Source organism: Trachypithecus francoisi, unplaced genomic scaffold (genome assembly GCF_009764315.1).
Source record: "Trachypithecus francoisi isolate TF-2019V2 unplaced genomic scaffold, Tfra_2.0 Lachesis_group15, whole genome shotgun sequence".
Classification (NCBI taxonomy): domain Eukaryota; kingdom Metazoa; phylum Chordata; class Mammalia; order Primates; family Cercopithecidae; genus Trachypithecus; species Trachypithecus francoisi.
Genome location: NW_022681460.1, coordinates 103431224 through 103442791, shown reverse-complemented (window position 1 = coordinate 103442791; position 11568 = coordinate 103431224). Strand labels below are relative to the sequence as shown.

General features: G+C 46.2%; 1 protein-coding gene across 14 annotated transcripts in view; it reads right to left on the bottom strand.

The window, feature by feature from the left end:
• Positions 1–6467: 6467 nt before the first annotated feature.
• LITAF (lipopolysaccharide induced TNF factor) overlaps positions 6468–11568 on the bottom strand; it is an 85258-nt gene continuing 80157 nt past the window's right edge. For all 14 annotated transcript variants that reach the window (XM_033236501.1, XM_033236512.1, XM_033236507.1 and 11 more), the window contains one exon: positions 6468–8221. In XM_033236501.1, the coding sequence (XP_033092392.1) occupies positions 8113–8221 (109 nt within the window). In that variant the 3' untranslated portion in view covers positions 6468–8112. The remainder of the gene's footprint in view (positions 8222–11568) is intronic.

The window sequence follows — 11568 nt, the reverse complement described above, 5'->3', positions numbered from 1 at the left end:
CTGCAGTGGTGCGATCTCGGCTCATTGCAACCTCTGACCCCTGGTTCAAGCGATTCTTCTTCATTTAGCCTCCCGAGTAGCTGGAATTGCAGTCGCTTGCCACTATGCCCAGATAATTTTTATATTTTTAGTAGAGATGGGGTTTCACCATGTTGGCCTGGCTGGTCTCGAACTCCTGACCTCAGGTGATCCACCTGCCTTGGCCTCCCAAAGTGCTGGGATGACAGGAGTGAGCCACTGCGCCCGGCCTGGAGTATTAATATTTTTTATTGTCACAACTGAGGACTGCTACTGGCATCTATCTCTGGGTAGAGGCCAGGGATGCTGCTAAACATCCTCCAACGCACAGGATGGACTCAGAACAAGGAACGATCTGGCCCAAGGTCAAGTGCCAAGGTCAAGAACCCTCATTTCAATTCCTTCTCTCTGGCTGATCTGATCCCAGGCCACATGGAACAGCATTTCTCAACTTTGCCTGCCCTTAGGGAAACACCTATAGGCACTCCTTCTTTCTCATTCTCTTTCTTTCTCTTTCTCATTCTCTTTCTTTCCTGCTCTCTCTTTCACTCTTTTTGAAGAGATGAGGTCTCCCTATGTTGCCCAGGCAGGAGTGCAGTGGCACAGTCATAGCTCACTGCAGCCTCTAACTTCTAGGCTCAAGCAATCCTCCCACCTCAGCCTCCCGAGTAGCTGGGACTACAGACGGACACCACCACACCCTGCCTTTTCTTAAAAATGCAGATTCCTGGGCCCCCTCCCAAGCCTTCCGAATCTGAATCTCCAGGCATGTAGCTTGGGAATCTGTATTTTTAACAAGCCCAAGGTGAATTTTAGGACCAGAAGAAGTTGCTCTGTTTTGAATTGTGTGGCAGCCCTGTGTAAATCACACTCATTCCACGCCTCTGTTCTTTTACTTGTGAAATGATCGTGTTTTTCCTTTTTATCTAGAAGAGTTCTTGGCAGGATTGGTGGACGCAGTAGTTGAGGAAGCATTTATATGCAAGATCAGGTTATCATAATATGCAAAGCAAGCGTAACATGATGACGTTTTAGTTTAAATTCCCCAAGAACAAGGAGCCGGACTCTCCTATTTGCTGTTGGATCCTGGGAACATGTTACACATCCAATAAGCGCTTACTGAGTGAATAGAGGCCCTAGGGACCACAGCATCAGTGAGGGAGCCTCACACACTCACACCAACCCCCAAGCCAGGTCAGCGTCCTGGGGCCATGCTGCAGGCACAGGCTGATCGGGGCAGCCTTAGCACATCAGTGGACTATTTCCTCCATAAAAATATATTTCAACATGTATTTTATGACTGTGTTGGTATAAAGAGAAATATAATCCAGGCTGGATTCATTATTATATGCAGGCATTTTTCCCTCTTATGAAAAAAATGATACAATTAAAGGCTTCTTGTGGCCCCAGTATGGCTGTGCCCAGGGACAGGTCGGCACTGATGGCTGGTGGCATCTTGAGAGTTCCTAATCCAGTTGATCTGGGGCATGGCCTGGGCATGGAGCCTTTGAAATGCTCCCCCAGGGGATTGTTTTTTCATTTTTTTTTTTTTTTTTTAGAGCGAAGGCCTCACTCTGTTGCTCAGGCCAGAGTGCAGTGGTGCGATCACGGCTTACTGCAGCCTTGCGCTCCTGGGTTCAAGCCATCCCCCTGCCTCAGCCTCCCAAGCAGCTGGGACCACAGGCAGACACCACCATGCCCAGCTAATATTTATTTATTTATTATTTATTTATTTAGAGACAGAGTTTCACTCTTGTTGCCCAGGCTGAGTACAACGGCGTGATCTCAGTTTACCGCAACCTCTGCCTCCTGGATTCAAGCAATTCTCCTGCCTCAGCCTCCTGAGTAGCTGGGATTACAGGCATGTGCCACCACACCCGGCTAATTTTGTATTTTAGAAGAGACAGGGTTTCTCCATGTTGGTCAGGCTGGTCTCGAACTCCTGACCTCAGGTTATCCACCCGCCTTGGCCTCCCAAAGTGCTGGGATTACAGGCGTGAGCCACCATGTTCAAACTTAATTTTTATTTTTGTAGAGACGAGGTCTCACTGTGTTGCCCAGGCTGGTCTTTAATTCCTGGGCTCCAGCAATCCTCCTGCCTTAGCCTCCCCAAAGTGCTGGGATTACAGGCATGAGCCACCACACCCAGCCTCCCCCAGGGGATTCTAATGTACAGCCCTGGAGTCTGAGGATAGTGGCCCTGGCCCTGTTTTACAGGATTTAGTAAGAATCTTTCCCATCTGGAATCATCCACCAGCAGCCAGACACAGCCGTGATTGACAAGGTCGGGAGGCCAGGCATGGTCCCCAACACTGCATAACAACAGAAGGAACAATCGTTCCTACCCTTTAGTCCCTAAGATCAGTGAGGCAACAGTCATTTATCTTCCCCCTGGGGTGGTTGGCCTGAAAGTCCTTGCAGGGCTCCTGGAGGACTGAAGGCTTCCAGGCCACTGCAGCTACAGGCAGCTCAGCCCCTTCGCCTTACGCTCCACACACCCAAAGACACATACACATATGGATGCACATACACATGGGGCCAGACACTCATAGACAGCTACGGAGACACCCGGAGCCCAGCTCACACACATGACAGACACCTAGACCCTCCAACAAACACCCACAGACACACCCACATACACACAGACACACTCCTACATATCCCCCTACACACAGCCCCCAGTACACACACACACCCCTATAGAGACACCCAGACCTCCGCCTCTCACATGTACACATGTGGACACTATCTGGTCACTGATAGAGGCCTGAATTGATTTAAGACTTTAAGACAGAAGGTAGGCAGAACATAAAATAAGGCCATTTAATTAGACAAACAACGAATGCAGGGAAGGGCAAACCAATGCAAGCACAAAGAAAGACCTTCAATGAAAATGGGAAGGCCAAGCACGGTGACTCATGCCTGTAATCCCAGCACTTTGGGAGTCCAAGGCAGGAGGATCACTTAAGCCCAGGAGTTTGAGACCAGTCTGGGCAATATAGAAGACCCCGACTCTACAAAAAATTTAAAAATTAGCTGAGTGTAGTGGCGTGTGCTTGTAATCCCAGCTACTCAGGAGGCTGAGGCAAGCGGATGGCTTGAACCCAGGACTTCGAGACCAGCCTGGGCAACATAGTGAGACACTGTCTCCACAAAAACTAAGCCAGGCATGGTGACATGCACTTGTAGTCCCAGCTACTTGGGAGGTTGAGGCAGGAGGATCGCTTGAACTCGGGAGGTGGAGGTTGCAGGGAGCCGAGATCACGCCACTGTGCTCCAGCCTGGGTGACAGAGTGAGACTTGGTCTCAATCAATCAATAAACCATACAAGTAGAATTACCCTATAACCCAGTAATTGCATTCCTAGGTATACACCCAAGGGAACTGAAAACATGTCTGTAAACATATGCCTGTAAACAAATGTTCTCAGCAGCATTATTCACAATAGCCAAAAGGTAGAAATAACACAGACATCAAAGGATGAGTGGATTAACCAATTGTGGTCTATCCACACAATGGAGTATATTCATCCACAAGAAGGAATGAACCACTGGTTCACGCCACCATGTGGATGAACCTTGAAAACATGATGCTCAGCAAAAGATGCCAGACGCAAAGATCACGTATTCTACGATTCCATTGATATAGTATACCCACTATAGGTAAATCCAGACAGAATGCAGACTGATGGGTGCCAGTGGTTGTGGGGAGGAGGGAATGGAGAGTGACTGCTAATGGGTTTGGGGTATTATTTTGGGCTGACGAAAATGTTTTGGAACTAGGTAGAAGTGATGGTTACACAGCATTGTGAATGCACTAAAAGCCACCTGATTACGTACTTTAACACTAGGTGAATTTTAAACGGAAAGAAGGAAGGAGGGAAGAGGAAGGGGGAAGAAATGTTAGCAAGGCAGTGCTAAGCCCACTGTTCACTCTTCCTAGGCAGGGTTGCGCTTTCCACCTCAATGCCTGCGACACCGCAGGAGCTAATCAATAATAAACAACGTGAAATCCACAAACACCAATCAGAGGCTTCCAGATGTTACCCTTCACACTTACTTTACACTGTGACTGTGACCCCTCCCCCAGACACACACATCTATATATCCAAAAGTTTTACAAATAATACTCAGATCTATTATGAGTAATGCACTGTGACTTTTGACGAACCCATTAAATTGATTTTGCCCATTTGGGAAACAGGCCAAGATCACTTAAGAGGCACTGCAATACTAAGAGCTTTAAGAATACTTAAATGCTGAGGCCAGGCATGGTGGCTCACTTCTGTAATCCTAGCACTTTGGGAAGCCGAGGCAGGCAGATAACTTGAGGTCAGGAGTTTGAGACCAGTCTGGCCAACATGGCGAAACCTTGTCTCTACTAAAAATACAAAAATTTGCCAGGAATGAGGGAGCGCACCTGTAGTCCAAGCTACTCAGGAGGCTGAGGCATGAGAATCACTTGAGCCCTGGAGGTGGAGGTTGCAGTGAGCCGAGATTGTGCCAGTGCACTCCAGCCTGGGCAACAAGTGAGACTCCATCTCAAAAGAAAAAAGAAAAGAAAAAAAAAGGAACAGAAAGGGAAAGAGAAGGAGAAAAAGTACTTAATTGGGAGAACATCTTTTTAATACTGCAGAGAGCAGTTACAAGGTGGTTAGTTACATGGTTACATGCACTAGACTCTATACTTGGTGGTGAGCTATTTATTTATTTTTTCGTTTTAATCTGAGCTCCAGAATCTTATTTAAAATTTAGATTAAAAAAAAATGCCAGGTGCGGTGGCTCATCCCTGTAGTAATCCCAGCACTCTGGGAGGCCGAAGTGGACAGGTCAGGAGTTCAAGACCAGCCTGGTTAACATGATGAAGCCCCATCTCCACTAAATATACAAAAAGTAGCTGGGCATGGTGGCAGGTACCTGTAACCCCAGCTACTCAGGAGGCTGAGGCAGGAGAATGGCTTGAACCTGGGAGGTGGAGGCTGCAGTGAGCTGAGATCATGCCATTGCACTCTAGTCTGGGTGACAGAGCAAGACTCCCTCTCAAAAAAATAAAAAGCGAAACTACTCTTCATGTCTCTTTCATGGCCCCTGCTAGATCTACTTCCAATTCACTCATGTGCCTGCAAAAAACAGGGGACTCATTGTAAACATTTCAGTCACACAGGAAGGAGAGGACTGAGGAACCAAAAGGCAAATCAGAATTCTGCAAGTAAAATTCCAACGTCTAGATGTACTCCTAATAGAAATCTTGAGCCCAGAAAGTCAGAGAAGGATTTTTAACATCCCAAACACGTCGGACTCTCACTGGAGAGAAAACTGAGGCCAAATGGTGTGAGTATATGGAGCCATGTTTATAAATAGTTCAGTATCCAACAGAAGTGTTCTCGTTAGCAACTGGGAAGCCAGTTGTCCCAGAGAAAAAATCTTCACGGGTAACGCTGTGGTCAGCAAGGAATCCATCATATGCTTAAGTCTGGCTTCAAGAGACGCAGTGGCTGAATAATTTGGTTAAGACACAAACCAACACTTCTTAGAAGGCCACCTCGCCTAGATGAACATAACAGAATATAAGATAAATAGCCACTTTTGGTTTCAGATTGGTAAAATTCCTCTTTGCGGTCCAAGCAGGCAGGTATAAAGCCCTTTCATTAATGAATGTGAACCAGTGTTTGCAAGAGACTCTCAAGTCCCCATCAAACAGCGGCAGAACAAAAGAGCCTTTTAATTTGATATGTAAGTCCATTCTTTGAACAGGAAAATGGAATATCCAATGAACGCTTCGTACTCCAGGCATCTGACATGAAAGTTTCGCGTAATACATGTTTTTACTGATCCTGAAATAGGGCTCTTGTTTTGAAGACTTTGCATGTGTAATTAATAATAGCTTGAGATCATGTATATGCCACCATCTGAGCCAAACTGCTAAATATGCATGGCCCCAAAACTACACAATCAAGATCTGGAAAGCAGCAATTTTTCAAGACTGTAATTTAGGGTTTAAATGACAATGTAAGCCACACCAAGATGACATTATTTCCTTGCATCTAGCAAAATGAAGCTGTATCATCAGGTAGCAAAGGAGGGGGGAAGGCAGCATCCATATTCCTGACATGTTACAATACCCTCCTTTTAGCATCTCACAAAGCATGTTTTGTTCAGAGAATGAATGAGGACAGCTCTCTTCTGTGCATTTTATTAAAACTTGAAAGCTATGGCTTGCTGCCATCAACGACGCCTATTGGGTTCCAAAAGCCTCGTGTTCAAATCTGATTCATTAGCAAATCCACCCAAATCAACATCGCTCATCTAGACGTTGCAGGATATTCAGCAAGTCTGAAGTTTTTAATCGGGAAGGATTTTCTACCGTTACTGAGCAAATAAAGGTTCTTTGTAGCAATGGCTGGAAACGCAACATGAGCCCTTTCTTCACACCAAAAGAACTCAAAATAGTTCACCGGGTGAACCAAAGACTTTATTTTTCAAAAGCAGGTAACACCAAAGTACTATGTGGTATTCATATTCATTGCAAAAATGATAATTACTGGAATTTTCCAAACGTCAAATGAAGTAAGGGGGATCAATGGTTACCACTATCATTTTCAACCAATATACAGATGTTCGCTCAAGGTCTAGGTTTTATTTTTACATAGTAGTATTCACATGAGTTCCCTAGGCTGAATTATGGTCAAAACGAGGACTCTTGAAGGCCGAGCACAGCTTTGTCTTGACTTCAAAGATGACACAGCAGCCAACCTAGAATCCTAGCTTGCTGCTTGAGTCCTGGAAATCATGTCTCCTGATGTTTTACAACAAGCCGTGTCTGTGAAAACTAAAATCAGACTTCAGATTCCTCTGAAACAACTCTGATTCCCACGTGTTCCACACCATGGTGCCCAGACATGCTCAAAATGTGCTTTCCCTTATCTTTCAAAACCCACCACCAGGAACCCAAGAGGGACCCCACTTTGGGAGTTCCATGATGAAGGTGTTTAAGAGCCACATCAACCCCAAGTAAAGGCAGCGGGTGAAATTATCCATTTCTTTTCCTTTTTTTTTTTTAAGTGAGACTACATTGGCAAATGGGAAAATGACACCAATCACATGATTAGAGAAAATGGTTTTATAAATCCTCCTCTTGAAATTATGTTCAGGCCCCACACGGTTGCTCATGCCTGCAATCCCAGCACTTCGGGAGGCCAAAGCAGAAGGATCACTTGAGCCCAGGAGTTCGAGACCAGCCTGGGCAACACAGTAAGACCCCGTCTCTGTTTTTTTTTTTTTTTTAAAGAAAGAAATTCTGTTCAAAAGTATTTCAGACCAAAAGAAGGTCATAAAAACTGTTCATATAATTACCCTATGAGAAAAAAATCCCCGTATGGAAAGGGGCACTAAAGATCCAGCACAGAGAAACAAGGGGAGACAGGGCAGTGATAAAATCCAGCCCTAGTTTTCTAGCATGCATTTATGACCTCATGGACATGTCTGTACTGGGTGTTAATAGCCCCTCTTTGTACTTAAAAAAAATTAGGACATTAAAGTGAATCTGTGTGCTAATGAAGTCTGAAGTTACAGAATGTAAAAGCCAAGTCTGTCAAGTCTGTAAGGCAAGATCTTTATCATCAGGGATGGGAACAGATGGACAAGATAATGGTAGGCACTAAAGGCTGGTTCAGCTGAACTCTGGGCAGAACAGCCTCAAAAATAAGGCAACTGTGGCTTCTCAGTTTGAGACTGCCACCGGAAAGGCTCACAGAGGCAGGAAAAAAGAGCCACTGACGGCAGATCACTGGAAGATACTCAGAGAGGGCAATGATCACAGTTAGATGGGAGGACTCAGGGTCACAGGGAGGCAGGAAACCGTTGAACTGACACTCAAGGGGAATGTCTTTGCAAGTCCTATGCACGACTCCAAGCAGCAATTTTTGGGGTTTGGAAGTTTGTTAGTTTTGCGACATTTCCCCCCAAAAGAAGACATGAAGGTGGGCCCCCTGGAGAGGTGAGACCACCAGGGCAGAACGTCCACCAGGTGTGAAGCTTGATGAGAGGTGGAAAGGACTTCCTGCGGCACCCGGCTCCCTCCACGTCTGGCTGAGTCCTACAAACGCTTGTAGGTGCCCAGGAGAGCTCTGCAGTTGGGACAGTAATGGTCCACGTCCTGCAGGGCGTCCACGCAGAAGGGGATGAAGCAGCAGCCCGCTACGCACCTGGGAGGAGAGACAGACATATGGAGCGTGTTACTGACCACAATAGGATGGACACTGGCTGCCAAAAACATGTTCATGTCCTTCTTTGTAAAAAGGGTCTTTGCCAGTATAATTAGGAATTCTGAGATGGGATCATCTTGGATTATCCAGGTGGACCCCTAAAACCCAATGACCTTAGAAGAAGAGGAGAGGACACACAGAGATACAGAGAGGGCAGAAGCGCATGTGAAGACGGAGGCAGAGGCTGGAACGATGAGGCCATAAGCCAAGGAACACCTGGAGCTACCAGAAGCTGGAGGAGGCAAAAAAACATTCTGCTCTGAAGCCTTAGGAGGGAGCGTGGTCCTGCTGACATTTTAGGTTTTTTTTTTTTTTTTTGAGACAGAGTCTAGCTCTGTTGCCCAGGGTTCAAGCAATTCTCCCTCCTCCTGGGTTCAAGCAGATCTCCTTGCCTCAGCCGGCGCATGCCACCACGCCCAGCTAAGTTTTGTATTTTTAGGAGAGATGAGGTTTCACCATGTTGGCCAGGCTGGTCTCAAACTCCTGACCTCAAGTGATCCTCCTGCCTTGGCCTCCCCAAGTGCTGGGATTACAGGTGAGAGCCACCACACCCGGCTCCTGCTGATATTTTGATTTTGCACTTCTGGCCTCTAGAACTGAGAGTCAATATCTGTTTTTTTTGTTTGTTTTTTTTTTTGTTTTTTTTGAGATGGAGTCTCGCTCTGTCGCCCGGGCTGGAGTGCAGTGGCCGGATCTCAGCTCACTGCAAGCTCCGCCTCCTGGGTTTACGCCATTCTCCTGCCTCAGCCTCCCAAGTAGCTGGGACTACAGGCGCCCGCCACCTCGCCCGGCTAGCTTTTTTTGTATTTTTTAGTAGAGACGGGGTTTCACCGTGTTAGCCAGGATGGTCTCGATCTCCTGACCTCGTGATCCGCCCATCTCGGCCTCCCAAAGTGCTGGGATTACAGGCTTGAGCCACCGCACCCGGCCTATCTGTTGTTTTAAACACTAGGTGTGTTGTAATTCGTGATGGGACCCCTAGGAAATTAACATGCCAGCCAACACCAAGGCTCCTCCTAAGGACAGACCCCCTTTGAGCATGATTTTCAAATCTTGGATCATTTGGGAATCTTTCAAAGTCTTAGATGGGCTTGGTGAACTTTTTTTTGCAAAGGCACAGACAGTAGATCTTTTAGTCTTTTTATTGCTGTTCTTTGTTTTTGTAGATGGGGTCTTGCTATGTTGCGCAGGCTGGTCTTGAACTGCTGGCCTCAAGTGATTCTTCCACCTCCGCCTCCCAAAGTGCTGAGATTACAAGTGGAAGCCACCACACACCCGGCCAGATACTTTCATCCTGATGAGCCATGGAGCCTCTGTTGCCACTACTCAGCTCTGCCCTTGCAACGAGAAGACAGCCACAGAGAATCCAAAAACCAATAGGCGTGGCTGTGTTCCCGTAAAACTTAAAACAGGCGCCTGGCTCCAGGGCCGTTTTGCCAACCTCTGTCTTACTGATCTCTTTCCCATATACACAGGCTGCTTCTTACAGCAACCAAGTAGAATTCCCCAAATAACAACTTAACCTACATAATCCACCATTGGCATACACAGGCAGGAACTTCAGACAGCCTGACAGCCAATGTTTGTCAAAAACGTGGTTAAAACTCAACCTTTTACAGGAAGACGCTGGTTTACAAAAAGCAGAATTTGGAAACATCCTGATGAGGAAATCATCTTGTGAAAGAAATTTCCTACTATTGCCTAAGTTTTCCAGAGCTCAAATAAGAGCAGTCAGTCCGTTCAGCAGGAATCCTAACCTATGGCTTACAGGTGCAGGCACGGCTCCAGGCAGCACACACATATATTTTATCCTCAACAGCCCCTGAGGTGGGCGTTATTGCTCCGTCCCCCCGTCTATAGATGAGGAACCAAAGCACAGAGAGGTAAAGTCATTTGCCCATGGCCACACAGCTAGTGAGAGGCAGGATTTGAACCCACTCTACCATGTTTAAGGAAGGAACAAAGGGAGGGAAAGAAAGGCTGCCTCAATTTCTAAAGCCAGATTGGCAGAGGCCAATACTCAGTGTAAGTTTCTATTCCTCTATAATTCCAGCACTTTGGGAGGTCAAGGCGGGAAGATTGCTTGAGTCCAGAATTTTAAGACCAGCCTGGGCAGCATAGTAAAACCCCCGCTTCCACACACACACACACAGAAAAATTTAAAAATTAGCTGGGTATGGTGGCACACACCTGTGGTCCCAGATACTCAGGAGGCTGAGGTGGGAGGATTGCATGAGCCCAGGAGGTCAAAGCTGCAGAGAGCTACGATCGTACCACTGCACTCCTGCCTGGGCAACACAGCAAGACTCAGTCTCAAACAAAACAAAACAAGTAAGTTTCTATTCCGTCTTTTCCCTGATTTCAAAGATAAAAATTTGTTTTAATACAAATGTCCAGAGGCAATGGACTCTTTTTTTTTTTTTTTTTTAAGCATTTTCTGCCCATGGAATGAAAACAACAGCAGAGTCCTGTGGGCAAGAGGGGGAATCAGGTGCCCAGAAAGCTGTTTTGTCTCCTTCCTTCCTTATTTAACACATGACCTCAAGGAAGTTAACTAAACTCTCCGGGACTCTGAGCCTCTTACTGAAGTTAGGAAGAGAAATATTGTTCCTTCTCAACCTCAAGTCACCAAAGGACAATGTGGAGGAATGTGCCGGTTGCTTGAGGCTCCTGAAACTCACAAACATCGGTTCCTTCAAGGAAAAGAATGAAGCCCCTTGGGGTTTTCTGAGTGGCTCACGTGGCCAGGAATAAGGAAGCTACTTTTACCTGCTCGGTGGGAAACAAAAAATTGATTGTGTTTCCTCAGATTTTTCTCCCAGAACAGAAACTATTATCTCTTTAAACATAATACCCTGGGTGCAGACATAAATATTTACATAATTCCCCTGCATGGGCAATGGGAAAAATACTTTGGGTCATGAAAGGATAAGAAGTTTTGAAGCAATTCCTATGAAGAATGTTAATGTACAGATTGTTTAAAGCTTCCCTCAGGCTCCAGCAAACATTATTATTTAGGTCATGAAATTCTAGAAGAAAAAGGAATCCCTGAGGGTATTGCCCTACACACAGCTGCAAGCAGCTGTGAAGCTTGTCTCTACACGCAGATAAGCAAGAAGAAAAGACGGAAGACCAATTTCTGGGGACTGATAGACTTAAGAGCAGCAGGGATGACTTGGCCTCCCAGGGGGTGTTTTTGGTCAGAAGTGCGGAGCGTAGTGCTCCTGGCATCAAGCGGGTGGGGGACTAGGGACGCTATTCGACATCCTACAATGCACAGGACACCC